Below are 15,552 nucleotides of genomic sequence, written 5' to 3' on the forward strand. Positions count from 1 at the left end.
ACAGCCCAATGCCTACATCTGTCCTTCCTCTCTTTCTGCGTGCAATCGCCATATAAAGAGACGTTGCTGCGAACTCGCTGTCTGTTCAATATTTGACTGGTTGAAGCGCTCGGAACTATGAATGACGCATAACTCACACTTAAGGCGCGAATTTAGTCCGCCCTAACGTGGGCGCGCGCCACAGTTATCTAGCGCTAATCGTGCGCTCTACAGTGTAGTGTCACGGTGGCCACTAGCGTCACCACGCAGCCAGCGTGACTGGCGGAATTCGGCGTGCTTTGGCGTGGCCAGCGCGGGAATCGAACATGTCTTATCACGCGCCAAAGCCTCTAGACCAGAGTGCGTCGCGCGATAGCTTGGCTGGCCGGCTTTCTGTTCGGGTGCAAAGAAGAGATTGAGCAACTAAGTGGTTCGTTTTGAGAAAGGAAAGGTGGGCGCCATCTTCTGCAGCCCTTGAGGGAGCACAGCTCAGCGCCACTGCTGAGTTTGCGCATTTGCGAAACGAAAAAGTACTCGCTCGCCGAGCCCGTGTGCGCATGCGCTGCGGCAACAGTTCATCGACGCGCTGCTGCGGTGGGCACGTTCAACGCGCTTAACTATACAGGGACCTACATTTTCGGCGTTCCTGTCATCACCGGCGTGACGCATCCGACTTCGCTGGCTGCTGCCTGGCACGCTGGAAACGCCGGACTTCATCCGCGCAAGGTAGCTGACGACCGTCTGTCCTTATCGCTTTTGCGAGGCCAAATATTTCGAGCACTAAACGGGCGGAGAGGGTGAAAGCAGGCATGGAGGGGTGATGTTCGAAACGGGAACAGCAGGACCCTCTCCGTTGAGATCGACGCTACTGTCCTACCTGGGAGCACGCTTTCTCACGCACTCGCGCGTTGTAGCTCATAATGCGGGCGATAGCACAGTAGAGTCTCCTTTGTGTTTCGTTTTCTTGCCAAGACAACTGGATAGCCGCTCCTTAACTGCACCGTCGTCGGTAGAGCGCACCTGCTGCAGTAAAGGTTGGTGTGTTGCTTTTTATTTCCTCCATATCTTATATCCTGCCTTTGAAGGCTGAATGCAGCTCCCACTGCCTCTACTAACTTGACAGCCAAGTGGGAGAAATCGACAGCGCGCGGCGTCTATAATTGCGACACTGATTTTGGCATTCTCGAGTCTGCCTCGCACGACGCCTCTAAGGTCTCTCTATACTCCTGTCAAGCACGGGACCCACGCTAGCAGGCTCGCAAACCGGAGTCCACGCCAGGCGTTAGCGAGGATAGCACTTAGCGACTTGGCTCCCACGTGAAAAGTTACGACATTGTTCGCTCTCCCACACGCCTTGCACAACGAGACGCTGTGAGCATAGTACGCTGAACTATCGTTAATTGCCACGTGTAGAGATTCACTGCAAACGCGATTTGCGCCCGCCACTTAATGGGGCAGTAGAACCTTGTGTGTACTGAAGTCTTGTCACCGCTCCGTTTCGTAACTGCCCTATGTAGTTGTCGTGAAGTGTCTTCGACGTCATATACTGCACTTTTAGAATGACTTTCATTGCTTTGTTGCGATTATTCGACACAAAAGCGCCGGTTGGACGGGTTTTGCTGTTCAACGATAATGTTATTCTTGTTTACTGCCACCTGTGTATTCTGCTTACAGCGATTTCGGGCGTTTAATTCAACCACGACGCAATAATCGTGGTAGAGCACCTAATATACCCAGTTTATTTAAAAAACCGAATGCAATTACAAAAGTTACAGCTCGCTTCACTTATTCGTCGTCGTATTCACAAACTTATCGTGCGGAACCGTGGTTCGTGAATACCCGCGACGCCAGCAAGCCAGTCAACATTAATAGCCAGTGTTGCATTGCTCACTGTTGTCTTGTGAACGGCTTTTCTAGGTTCACAAAGCGTCTTGAATTAACTGTGAACTGCCGACCGCTATTGCTTCCTAGAAGCAATAGCGGCCGCATGGAAGCTTCGAGACCAATGATGGTCGGCTTGACAAGTAGGCGGCGAAGTTTGTTCTTGAATTTACTAACGGTCTGAAAAAAAAAAGAACCGAGGGTTAGTGAACTACAGGGGTCAAAGTCTCGAAGTCAGCGTTCTCGAGGTCTAACTCTTTCGCAAGGTCTTCTCCAGCTTGAGATGTGCGTGGTTTGGAATGTCGTGAATGACAAAGCGTCGATACACAATAGGAGGCATTTCGGGTGACGCGACCGCGCTGACATTCATTGTTCGCTTGGCTAACACTAATTTGTGTGAATGACTTCGCTTAAAGCTTCGGCTTATAGGACGTGACATTGAAGACAGCGCCGAGTCGGCACTTGGTACTGAGTCGATTGGGCTTCGTTGGCGTTCCGAGGCGCCGCGTTTTCCTAAACCACTAATTAGATGCATTACGTCACTGCCGAGCCCCGACAAGGAGTGGCTTAGCTCAGCGATTAGGTACTACAGCTTACGGCTACACTTTGTCGCTGAATTCTATCCGTTTGCCGACAAAATCTCGATTTTTTTTCGCAGGCTCCGGGCTCCCTTTACTCAACAAAGTTAGGCAGTATATTCTCTTGTAATTGCAGTTTACTCCCCTCGAGATAACTTGCATTCAGGGCAATTTTTAATGTTGGTCACGCGCGCATTCATTGTCAACTGAAGTGAGGTTAACATGGACGCTTAATTATTGGGATATTCTGACCCCGACGTTTAATTCGTTTTTGACAATCATCTTAAGCGATGACGACGTGTAGGACTCGTAATCCCTCTCCACGTCACGACCTCTGGTTGTGTCCCTTGTGCTGCTACAATTTGAGACAGAATTTCAAGCTTCGGTGGCGACCCATTGCTTGTGTAATTTCCGATGCTTCTATGACGCTCGGCACCGACGCGACTGCGACTCCTCGCAGACGGCTCAGAAGAATGCGTACGGCATTCCAGCAGGCAGCGTTCTCGAAGGCGTGGATTTGGGCGACGCTGCCAGATGTTGCACGCCACAGGGTTTTAGAGGCACGACGCTTTTTCTAACGTGTATTGTTGCCTAACTGGCCGTCCAGCGCGCGGAGTAAGACAGACGGAGATGCCGAATCGCCTCATACGGCTGTCTTATTTACGACATCTGCCGATTCAAACTTCGTGGAGCAACACATATGTGGCGTCGTGCTTTATAAGCGCCTGGGAATGGTAAAGAACCCGCCGTGGTTGCTTAGAGGCTATGATATTGGGCTGCTAAGCACGAGGTCGCGGGAACGAATCCCGGCCATGGCGGCCGCATTTCGATGGGGGGCGAAATGCGAAAACGGCCGTGTACTTAGATTTAGGTGCACGCCAAAGAACCCTAGCTTGTCGAAGTTATTCCGGAGTCACTCACTACGGCGTGCCTTATAATCAGATCGTGGTTTTGACACGTAAAACCCCATAATTAATTAGAACGGTAAAGAAGATCTTTCCAGCGCCATAGCGTTACAAAGTGGGCGCTCGTAATTCCATATGAATATTACATATTCATCTAGCTACAGCCACGCTGCGTGGCGTCTCTGCCATCCTGCACCGCCAATACGCGAGCTATCGGAACAGCGATAAACGCATGGCACAATTTTCCAGCTGCAAACGACAAGCTGAAACACGTCGATGGCATGCGACCTTTTTTCTTTTTTTCTTCTTGATGCTCCGGCTTGTGCAGCGGTACGTATATTTCGTGGTAACACACAGCAGAAGAAAGGAAGGAGAGAGTATGCTGCAATGGCGCAAAAACGGTGGAAGAGAGCACTGTAGACAGCTGGGCCAGGATGATGCAGCGATTGTGTTCCACTGCTATTCCTTATCGCGCTTCGCTATTGGTCCGAGCGGTGCTCGCCGACATTGTCACCAGAATTTACCCGTTGTGACCGTTGCATGATAAGAAAGGTATGGAATTGAGCGAAAGAAATGTATTATACCATCCCTTGGCACGATGCGTCGCCTGGACATTGACCAATCGTGTGCGGCTCGATGGAACGGACTGCCTCCGTTCCATATTGGAACGCGTTCAAGATTGCACCCTAGTTGGTCGTGCGAAAAGCATTTTGGTATGGCCAAGTCGGCGCTCCTCTGTCTTCCGTTGTGTTCCTGGGGCAACGTGCGTCGTAACGTTGAAACTGAACTCCCCATTTTTATTGGTAACCGTTAGTTCGTTTATTGCAAGGTCATCCGAGTGTCTCATACCACCGTATTCAAAAACTTTCCCCCACTTAAGGTATGTCGCCACTTTTTCAGAAATCTTTTCAGAATTTGACCCTAAAGCGATTGTTTTGTGTCTGCCTTCAGAAGGGCTGTTTAAAAGCCCTTCAAGTGTGTTATGAAAAAGAAAACCTATAAAAATAATTCTAATAAAATTTACTCAAAATATGCCCTTCACGCCAGCTGATTCTACCACACGAATAGAAAATGGCTTGTAAGCGCTTTGGGGGAACATAGGGTGTCTCCGCTAACGTTAGCTAAGCTGCTCAACGAAAAAAAAGAGATAAAATACAGATAGTGCAAGTGCAGTTTAAGAACAACGGCGTTCGGTCGCCAGACCTCCGACGTCCGAACACTGTAGTTCTTGTATCTTGCACCGTGTTTATATTTTCTTTTCTTGCGTTGAAAAGCCAAGCTTTTCAACGCAAGCTGAAAGACGCATTATGTAGGCTGTGCAGTGAACTAAAATTTTTGCGCTGTCATCAATCTTATAGCCCGAAAACCAAACATTGTGTCGCTTCAGGTGGTCGAATTTCAACTGAAACCATATAACACCAACACTTATTCATGGTTTTCAATTCTCATTGTTCGTTGCAGAGCCTAATGCCTAAGAAAGAAGCATTGAAAGTTTCATTGAAAAATGTTGGTTTATTGAAAAGTTACGTGCTCCTACGCAGCGAAAATATCTGAACATCAGGTTTAGAGAAAAACAATAATTAACTACCTAAACAACTAATAGACATAACTAATAGACATAGACATAACAGAACCCTCCAGGCTCATTGGTGGGTCCTTCCTTAGTTGCCGCGAGTTCTCCTTTAGATCGTGTTTAACTCTTCGTTTCTTTCGGGCGTGCTTTTCGTCAACAGTCGACTGACGGTCGGCACTGCTCAGGCGTGCACGGTCCCTGCTGAGACAAGCTACTGTGCTGTAGCAGCCAGGATCAACGGCGGCCTGCCTCAAGATATCGAGTAGGCCACTGTTTCCATTGTTTAACTGACATACACAATCGAAAAGTTAAAAAAAATGCCCTAGCTCACATACACACGTTGCAAAAGCACCCCATTATAACATATATTGGCATTTTGCGTTTTGACATGCAGACACTTCGTCAAAAGTTCATCTGAACAGAGGTCTGTGTACACTGGCTTCACTTTGCTCAGGATGTCAGTTGAAAGACTTCCCCTGTGCTTGCAGCGTCCTGTAGTTAGAGCTTTCGCTCGGATGAACGCACACCAACCCTTGACAACTAAAGGGCACAGAACGTGTCGCGGAGTTTCATCGGTTGAACAGCAGTGAAAAAGACTCGCTAGTGTGGTCTGCTTCATAGTTTGTAGGTTTCCTATATCAGCCCCAATTGCGATACCGTAGTAATGTTGCCGTCGGTGGGCGCGGCGGCGGCGAAAGGAGACCACCGACGATGAGCGGACCGCGGATGCCAAGCGTAAGCGTGCTTCCAGCCAGGACCGCGAGGCGGAAGGAAATGCTAACCGCACATAGCCGTACACGTGGCCCCGATCCCGCAGACTTGGAATGTGTCACCGGAACAACGGTCGATCACCACATACACAACTGAGTGGAATGACACTGAATTTCTCATTTGGTTTGCAGACCGCTTTTTGCCACGTGGCATTTGCTCTGTTGACCGATGGTAATTTATCGATTACCCTTTACAGTGTCATTTATCTTTTGCGTACTTTGTTTTCTTGCTTAAAACAGCGCTGTGTGTGTGTTCCGTTCTTTCTTTGTGTCGCATTATGTACTTACATAATCTGACACCTAAGTGCAAGCCTGTACTAGCAGTTGCAAGACTGTCCCTTAGCGCCCGGATGTAGTTGGCTCACTGGATCGGCAGTTCTTTGCCCCTTGCATAATGGCGTTTTGAATCACTTGCGCTCTGTCGCCTTGAAGTGACATGCGTAATGTGCAAATAAAGACCAAACGTGGTTTGAAAACTCATTAAGGGGGGAGGGGGGGGGGGTGGTACCGTGTTTCGCAACTGTTCCATGTTGGGGGCTTGTATTTCGGTGAAGTAAACTTTTATGGCAACTTCATGGAATATGACGTTCTGTTGATGTGAGCGATGTTGCTGGTTGAATTGTTAGTTGTGGCGGCCGCAATTAGTTAAAGATGTTAGAATGAAAAAAAAGTTGTGGTAATATTTCGTCGTGTACTAGAGAACGCGAGATAGTCAATTTGAAACCTTCTGCTCGACGTGCTTCATGTTCGTGCATGGTGTGGCAACAGTATGGAGCTCTGGAATGCAACCTCTAAATGATCGGAACAGTTGGTCACGCTTGATATTGCAGAATATGGCTCCCATTCTGCACGTGTTCCCAGGTGAATTAGCGATTCTACTGTGTCTCAGATGAGGTGCCCTGTAAATTTTTAACGCCGATAGTACCGAAGGACTTACTGTACGCAGGTCATCTTAACGGTTTTGTTTTTAATTGCTTGGAGAACGTGATTTATTTGAGACTGCCTATCAATGTTTGTATCTGGAGCACAGATTTCAGCACAAGTTTCTGTAGCACAGACTTCTCGTCACGTCCCGTCGGATGGAATTTCTGGCTGTGCTCTTAACACCGTTTTGATGTTTGATAACTTTGATCTAATCCGATTTGTTGGAGCCAGAACTCATAACGCTTCTTGCACGTGGGCGTCGTTTGTGATCAGTCCGGGGCGCCCATGCTTTTGCTGATCTGGATAGCCAGCAAAATATTTGCTAGTTAAGGCTGTGGTGGTTGGTGATGCAAGTCTTTCGCACGGGTCATTTTGCGAACTTGTGAAGCTCATGTAATTACTTCTAGCTTTAGCACAATTCTGTAGTTGCAAGCGACGTCGCTGCAAGTGACGTCACAGATGCCATATTAAGGCTCCATTCAAAGCTCCGAGTACGAGACGGAGGCGCAGCTCCTTAGACCGCCAAGGTCCATTTTATATAGCTGCTGCGATGGTGCCAGTAAAAGCCCTGTAAAGGCGTGGAAGCTTATTTTGTGGGTTCACGTGTCGATTGAAAAGGAAGCTCCCAAGACTGACGAGCTGGGCATTCAATTCTCGAGGTCAGCGCTCGCGGTTTATGTTACGCAATGCTTTCTCCCTATTGAATCACGTTTGCTGAGTATATTGTATCAGTGTTTGAATCTTTACATCAGGGGACATTTGAGGTAGCGTAGTTGATGTATCGTTCGTTGCTTGCACGGGTAAGGTTTGCGGATTCACTTGCAGCAAATATTGGTGGATAGTGCACTCGCGAGGTTGTCGAGGCTATCAAAGAGGGTGAACACTTCATTGTAATTAACGTCTAAGCACACGCACTCTTTTTGACGTTCTGCTGACACCGTGTCGCTTATTAAGGGGTGGTACACGTAAATCCTTTCGTTTCCTTGGCGTTGTGTGACTGGTGCACTACGCGTTTCGTTGACTTTTTGTGACTCTTGTAGGTTTAATATGCAGGTTGATTGAGCTCATTTATTACACTTCGGAGGTAGATTAGCACAGAGCCGAAACGTTGGGCACACTGTAAATGAACGCGTTCTGCATAAATGCGCGTTGTGGGAGTAGGTACAAACAGCTGGTCACCAAGAGCAATATAAATTACAAAAACAGGCATTTTGCAAATATAAATATTATCCGAAAAGGTAAAAGGCGCATGTTGCATTTCCATTTCATGAATCTGCCGCCCTCCTGCGGATGTCACAACTAATGCAGCTAGTTGTTAGCATCTAGCCCAAATTCTGATAATGTAAAACCCCAAGTTCATTAACGTTTTACATTGATAGCAACTGATACGCATTTTTCATGTGGTTTCAGAAGAAAACAAAAATGGCTCATTCGAAACTGAATGAAACGTAATGGCGATGACCATGAGAAACCTGCGTTTCCTCCGATAAATGCATTTACAAAATCACTTGAGAACGGATTTGTCGTTTAGATGTGTTGATACTACATCACGATGTTTGAAGACTGCTCACCCACTGATATTCCTCTTTAAAGGTGTTTCAGGTTTACTTACCGCATGGAAATCGGGCTGCACGCAAATATATCGACCTTTTCTTTGCCACGCTTAGTGATTCAATCGTTGCAACGCCAAACTCTATTCATCCAGGAAGCATGCCTGAAGTGGTTAAGCATGCGTTAAGCTGCCATAAAATGCTTCTACATTTCGCACTTTAGCGAGAATGCCGTGGTCTGGCGTTAGAAACGCTTGGTTCGCATTAGAAAATTTAAAATCCCAGCCACATACCATACCATACCCCTGCCGTGGCATCTGCCATGTCATTTGCCGCCATGCCAATTAAAGACAAGGGCGGTTTTAAGAGTTTTGTTTCTGATATCTGCTGAGGTCTGTGCAAACCTTTTCTTAACTTGAATTCAAATCAAAGAGACAAACCTTTCGCCACTTGAGCAGTTGGATCCGGTCTTGTGCTGAACTTACCTTGTATGGTGCTGTTATGATTCCCTAATGGATTCGTCCCATCGGCGACTTCGCTGCACATTTCCTGTTCACTTGTAGATTTTTTTTGTCGGACAAGTGCCATTCCTGTTCTGCTCACCTGATCCACAGACAACTCTGGTGCATTCTTTTTTTTTATGCGCCTTTGTTATTAAACCTCCGTTTTCTGAGCAGAAACACGATAGTGTCTGTGCTGCATTACAAATCAAATTGTCACTGCTTTACGCATGGTTAACGCGAAGGTGTGAGCTAAACAATGATAATTTACTGCTTTCACAAAACCTTTGAACTATTGGTTTTGGAGTTGTATGTGTGTCTTTCTGAATAAATATATACCACCGAAAACTGGTGATGATAAGGAACGGCAAGTGTTACGAGATCCTTTGGGCTATATTGGCTTATAACCTTTTATTTTTAGATTTTTAGACGTCAGGGTGCACAAGGCGCGCGTTGTTGAAGCAAATAAGCAAGCAATATTTATGCAAATGCATGTGAACCAGAATTTGTATGATCTTCATGGCATAGTTTAAACGCAGTGTTGAGCACTTATTGAAATTACTTTGCTCTCAGCGAGGCTTATAATCCTTGAAAATGTCAAGGCAGGCGCTTGCACAAGTTTGTTCTAACTCGAATTGTGCCACGTGTCCGTTATTGTAACATATTACCACGACTTCAAAGATTGCAAAGTAAAATTTACTTTTGAAAAGGCCTGAAATGGTGGTTCGTAGCGGAAAAGCTTTTGTGAAGGAGTGTGCTGGTTTGGGCTGGTTGGTACATCATTTGGACAGGAACAAACAGTACTGGGACGGGACGAAGTGAGTAGACAGACAAGGCGCTGAACTAACAACCACCGGTTCATTGCCGGGAAAGCAATATATACAAACACAGGTTCAGCGCAGAAGGCCGGAAAAACACGGTTTCTGCGCCCGGGAGGGAATGAAATCATCACATCACGCGCGTCGTCATAGCAGGTTATCATGTTTTTAAGAAGTAGTTAATCTCGAAGCTATGCAGAGAAACCGAGGGTACGCTGACGCAGGAGTTTCCGTGCGATTGAATGCAATACGCTTCACAAATCGCTTCGTCCTCACGTCTACTCACTTCGTCCTGCCTTAGCGCTGTTTGTTCCTGTCCTAAAGCTTTCGTGCATCTGCGTTGAGTTTCTGAACCGAATTCACCACACTTATCATAAAATGAAATTAGTGTGACTATTGCGAAGTTCCTACAGCCATTTAAGAGCCGTCGATGTAGACTCATGTGACCGCTTGCGCCTATAGTTGGTGTGCACAAGAATAAAATAAAATCTCATTTGAATTTTTTTATTACAGCTGTCTCCCTTGTTTATGTCTTTTTTTTTAAACCAAGCAACTGTGCAGCAGATCAAGCGACAACTCTAAAGGAACATTAATTCTGTCAAGAAACAAATGCACAGTGAGAAAAAAAAAAAAAAAAAACAGACATGAGAGGCTTCTTCAAATGGGCGGAGACCTCGACGTGGGATTTGTAGACTGTTATTATACGTGTAAGTCAGTGAGACGCGTTTTTTGCCAAACAAGCTTTATTCCTTTATTACTTCTGTACCTGGACCTAATACCCACAGGGAATGGTCTCTCAGGGACTGGAGGTTAAACATACACAGACCCAATACGCTTGCCACTGCAGCATTGAGGGAACACCATAGCACTACGACGACTAGGACAGTTCCAGCTTATTCCAACCAAATTGTGGTTTTCTTGACATCTTGAAAGCGTGCGAATGGAGCTCAGCTATGGCAATAAATAGCAATATATTTATAAAAACATTGTAAGCCAAGCAGTTACGTGAGCTTAGCTGACGTGAGAGCAGCTTACGCCATAGTTGTTGGCACTGTGCTTACCCCTCCCCCTGCCCTCAAAAAAGAAAGTTGTGTGAAAAGTTGTCCAACTTGCAATACAGTCAGGCTCGTTTCATTGATTTTGTTGAGACAAAATGGCAGGCTTGTGTTCTCGGAAATGCTTTTCTACCCTGTATTAGGTATGATTTTTTTTATCTCTGCCTGCATGTATTATCCGTAAGTAACCGTTTTAGTATGAGTAACTGTATACTTAGCAAACATAAAAATCGCGATAAAAATTAGGGCAATCACATGATTATAAATGACCGCTATGGGGTTTTACAGGCATTTAGTTTAACAATGACAAAGTGAAAGGACAGTTCCTGCAAGGGTCCTCGATTTAATTGGGCGAACTTATTTTCGACCGAATTTCTCTTTGAATGGTGCTACAGAACTATGAAGGCAAATTGGTGGATGATATTTTAAGACTGTTCTAACTGGGACTTAGTCGACATGTTTTATGAAATTCAGGCAGACATAGCATATTCTTTCCGACATGGAACGTGCGTACTTGCAAAACATTGTCATTTTGCTGTACGAGAACTGTGTGTCCATTACTATATATATTCCTCGGTATTTTGTAGGACACTTAATCTTCACAAAAAGGGTATCAAGTACCTTCTCGATGTTATCCTAATTCCTCGCACCCTTGCATCCCGTGTATAGGGTGTCCCAGCTAACGTTAGCCAAGTTCTTCAACGAAAAAAAAAAGATTTAAAAGAATGGTGCATGATACAATTATAGGACCTGGTCGTCATAGGTCTGATGACCGAACACCATAGGTCTATTAAATGTGAGTACCATAGGTCTATTAAAAGTTAATCGCGTCATTCTTAGTTGTCTCTCGTAATATTGTTTGAGTGTCCTCAAAAACATATTGTTCAATGCCTTCTCTTGGCCTTTCTGTAATACCATTTCCCCATTTCCATGTATTAATCTTAAAAACCGCACATGTGGGTCATCCCACAGACAATACAAATATCACCTCTCACAAATATCACCTCTCGCAGTTCCTTTTTCAACGTGCAAATAAACAAACTACGTTGACGAACAAATTGATGAGAACACTTAGAGGAGCACCGTCACCGCTAATGCCCATTAGAGAGGGCGTTCTGAACACTAAACTGTGTATGTTTACGTTTTGTGAAAAGCTTTTACAATGCCAAAAGAGGAAGTCAAGAGACAGCTCTTTGAATTAAGAAATGAAATAGTAGTAAAAGAATCACTGTCCGACGAGCAGTGTTGAAAGATTCCTTTTAAAAAGTAAGCCTGCTGCCTACCATTTGCCCAAGCTGCTGTTTCGATAATGCCCCGTGCTCACGGTGTGTCACCAAAACAGCCGTATTGAATTACATTGGAAGGTTTTTCGTTCTTAGATGTGTGCAGTTAGTTTGAGCGTGACATCCCCATGACACATACGTTTAGGGTGGTCCTTGCTCCGGCTTAATAGTGATAGGACCAGAAAAGAGGCCGCGGTTAAGGCCTGCGTCACCCTACATGGAAGGTCATCATGCGGATGTTCAGGTACCATTATTGAGTGCTATGAAGTCGTGCGCGGATCATGATTCAACTGAGCCACCAACAACACTAGCGTCTCGGCCACGTCACTAGATAAAAAAAAGTTCCAACCAACACATGTGCCACACAATAGGGCCTGCCTTATACCAGCTCAGTGAATTTTTCATTCCAACTCCGTTTATTGATGCTGCTCTGAAAACGACAGATTATCGCCCAAGAGGTATTTATGACATGGCGTAACCTTGATGTTAGGTTCGTTTGCTTGCCTTCGAGTGTGCATTCCCCGAAATATTATGGCACTGATAGCGACAGCGCGCGCAACCTCAGAAGCTGCTGCTGGTTCGGCTTGAATGACATGTCACCATAGTGCCATTATTTTAATGAACTTCTGGCGCACGTTATGCCGTTAAATGAACCATCTCATATTATCATCTGCAAGAGAACATGACCTTTCTTTGAGAAGTAAAAAGGAAGCTTCTGCCTAGCCAACTCAGATTCTTTAAAGTACTATAAGGATCAGTTAACTGTCGCAATGTTTCTTCATTATTTTAGCGTCATCGCACATGGGTTTGTATGAAGAGAGCTGCAATGATGTAACGAAAACAAGAGGTAAAGTTTTGCTCAGGAACTTCCCATGGAGCTCTGTTCTTGTATTCAGGTTTTCTTACGATTTGATGATCAGAGCGTCAACTAGCGTGAGCGTTAGGTTAGGTCTTGTTGTACGCTGCCCGTCATGTCGAAAAGCACTCATGTGCCACACAGGAAGGCTGCGAAAGCGCTTTGCTCATGCACGGAAACTGTGGTCATATCGCATGGCTGATGTACGGAAAGTGAGAGAATAAAGAGATTTTATCGTAGCCAGTACAAGTACGCAGGAGCATGCCTTTCGTGAACCGAGTGGAATAACTCTATTCAGCGATAAGTTAATTACTTAATGTTTGATTGAGCATTAAGTACTTCAAGAGTAAGGGCTAACACAAATGAATAAGTTAACGGAAAACCAATTTTCAACGCTCAGTTTTCAGCTTTGCCGGTAATAATTTTTTCCTGATTCAGGCTAAGCGAAGAGCACGTTGTTAGGACAAATTGCCATGACAAGTATACGAATAAAGATTTTTCAAGGCTGGGAACAAAGTGTCATCTTTGTGCAGTGGACCTCTCCGAAGATTTTCACCATGTTCATTAGGCTTTCCCCTCGGCTCCACAGCGCTACAAGTTGCATGACTAAGTCACTGAGATGCTCGGCTCGAATTTACTCTCACGATGTTGTTCACTCCAGCTTAGGATTACCGCATAGAATGTACCCTGTTTTAAAAAGCCAACGAACGAACAGTGCCATGCCTTGAACAAATTTCACTGACCATTAGGACAGCCTTTCTTGTAACACTGCTCAGTTCTTTGAATCAAGACATGATTTTGCTGGAGTTTAGGTCTAGTTTCGCCTAATTTATCCAGCTTTGCACACACTGCGTTCGTCGTCAGAGTAGCTCTCGCTAAGCCTCGTAGGTCTAATACCTTTCTTGCAATGGTCAAGCCAAAGTGAGCTCGTTTCAGTTGCTTGGTTCAGAGAGTCTGTTCAGAGCTGGAACACGTTCACCATTGTCACTTCTAAGTGGCCAGACGTCCAAGAAGTTTTTTTTTTCATGACGTTCGCGTAGGTCATTCCCACAGGCACAGTGCACAGTCTTGAAAAAAAAAAAAAATAGGAGGATGCCGTCCTTGGCAGCGAAGGTCGACCTTCACACAGTCGAAGGTGTCGTGTGAAGCTGGTGGTTCGAGACGTAGCACTCCGCAGAGTTCCATTCTAAAGACAAGGAGTGGGAACAAGAGAACAGGGTATATTCTTTGGGAATTCGTTAAGAGTCACTGAAAGCTTCCGCGTGTTTTGTAATTTTGCCCGCTAACCAAAAACATGACTCCCAAGAGCATCACTGACAAATCTGAGTGTTATACGGGTCTTTAACAAGATCGATGCATATGAAAGGTATCTGCAGATTTCAGCTGCCGCCATGGTTAACCCAACAAAAGAGAGACACCCTGTTACATCACAGGGCATTCTTGTTTAGACAGAAGTGAGGAGGGACATTCTTGAATGCTAATTGCGCCGTATAACGAGTTAGCAGTTTGTACATTTCCCGATTTTATGCTGTGTCTCCGACAGCTAGTTGTTTTTTCTTCACGAGGTCAGCTCGACGGCCAGTCAGGAAGCACGACCCGTTTTTCCACCCTAAGTTGACAGTGATGGATTGCCACAACTTTAAGAATCTCTGTGAAAAAACGTGTAATGGGCTAACGAGTGGGTAATACGATTGCGTCTAGAAGCAGAAATTCTTGTTCCCTTAAAGTATGCGCTCGGCCTTGGTAGCCAGAGTTTGGTATGGTGTTTTGATGTTCCGTGAAGGCCAAAGCTGTAGGAGGATAGGCATGCAGTCAGGCACGCTGTGACTCTAATGAGAAGGGTTGCAGGCACGGATGGACAGTGCTGCAGAGTGGGTAGCTGAGCACAAGGTCGCAATGAGTGCTCGAAGAAGGGGGCGGCATCGCAGTGAGCATTAGCACACGTCTCTGGCGTCTCTGAGGGCAGTCAGGCGTACAGAAAGCGAAAAGGGGTGAAGCTAGCTGAAAAAAGTGGGGATGTTTTGTTACAGAGGTTGAAACAATGAGTTTGTGGTTTGCAGATGGTGTTTCGTGGTTGTTTCATAGCTGACCTAATGGGACCACACAACATTGGTCACTCGTATGATTATTTTGTTTCGCTTACTGAAACTTTTCTGGTGGCTAAACTATTGTCTCCGACGGTGCAATTGAAATGTTCGTGGAAGGAATAACTGGGCATCAAGAAAGAGAAGATAACTCAGGTGACAGGGGAGACGAAAATGAACGTATGAGCTAAGCATAGCTGTCATAATGACGTTTGTGGTATATATGTTAGTTTTGGTGCTTTTTCTGTGTGAACGAAGAAATCATCGCCCGAATGACCTTAGATCAACTGCACGAAATAAACATGAGATAAGCTTTTGTTACTACAGCCTAATATTACTCGAAACTATCAATATCTTTCTAGCTATCTAAGTATACATATTTGTTTTTTTTATGTCAGTTGTAGTGGACAGTAGCGGAGATTTGTGCAATGAAGATAGCAGAGTATATATTGTCATCTGGGTCTCATTAAGAGAAACATTTCACAAAGTACTTTTTTTCTATATTGCAAAGGTTTATTTTGGACAACTAAGTTTTGACACTGCGAACTGTGCGCAGACTACGGAATAAATTTAGATTTGGCTCGGCAAGGTGTGTGTTTGTGATATCCAGTAACGCAGGAAAAACAGAAATGGAGTGAAGGCGATTACGCAAGCGGAAATGACGCACGATGCATTGAACTGGGTTTAGGAAAGGAACACACACGGAGGCAAGTGATGTGAGGCAGACGCCGAGAGGTTTATTTAGCATGGCCGAGAAAGAACAGACAGGAGGGTAAAATGCTCGCAGCAGGCAGAG

The 15,552-nt window shown here is 45.4% G+C and overlaps 2 protein-coding genes across 5 annotated transcripts in view; one reads left to right on the top strand and one right to left on the bottom strand.

Moving 5' to 3' along the window:
* Positions 1 to 581: 581 nt before the first annotated feature.
* The window catches only part of LOC119432983 (proton-coupled folate transporter), a 611,776-nt gene continuing 596,805 nt past the window's right edge, over positions 582 to 15,552 (top strand). For 3 of the 4 annotated variants that reach the window (XM_049659089.1, XM_049659088.1, XM_037700123.2), the window contains exon 1: positions 585 to 1,013. The gene's annotated coding sequence lies outside the window, so the exon portion shown is untranslated. Of the gene's footprint in view, positions 1,014 to 15,552 lie in introns of all 4 variants that reach the window. The other variant, XM_049659090.1, reaches the window with a different exon arrangement.
* LOC119433455 (pyrokinin-1 receptor) overlaps positions 10,204 to 15,552 on the bottom strand; it is a 186,795-nt gene continuing 181,446 nt past the window's right edge. Inside the window, exon 4 of the mRNA XM_037700664.2 lies at positions 10,204 to 13,858. Within this exon, the coding sequence (XP_037556592.1) occupies positions 13,794 to 13,858 (65 nt within the window). The 3' untranslated portion in view covers positions 10,204 to 13,793. The remainder of the gene's footprint in view (positions 13,859 to 15,552) is intronic.

The sequence above is a fragment of the Dermacentor silvarum genome, chromosome 11, assembly GCF_013339745.2.
Source record: "Dermacentor silvarum isolate Dsil-2018 chromosome 11, BIME_Dsil_1.4, whole genome shotgun sequence".
Classification (NCBI taxonomy): domain Eukaryota; kingdom Metazoa; phylum Arthropoda; class Arachnida; order Ixodida; family Ixodidae; genus Dermacentor; species Dermacentor silvarum.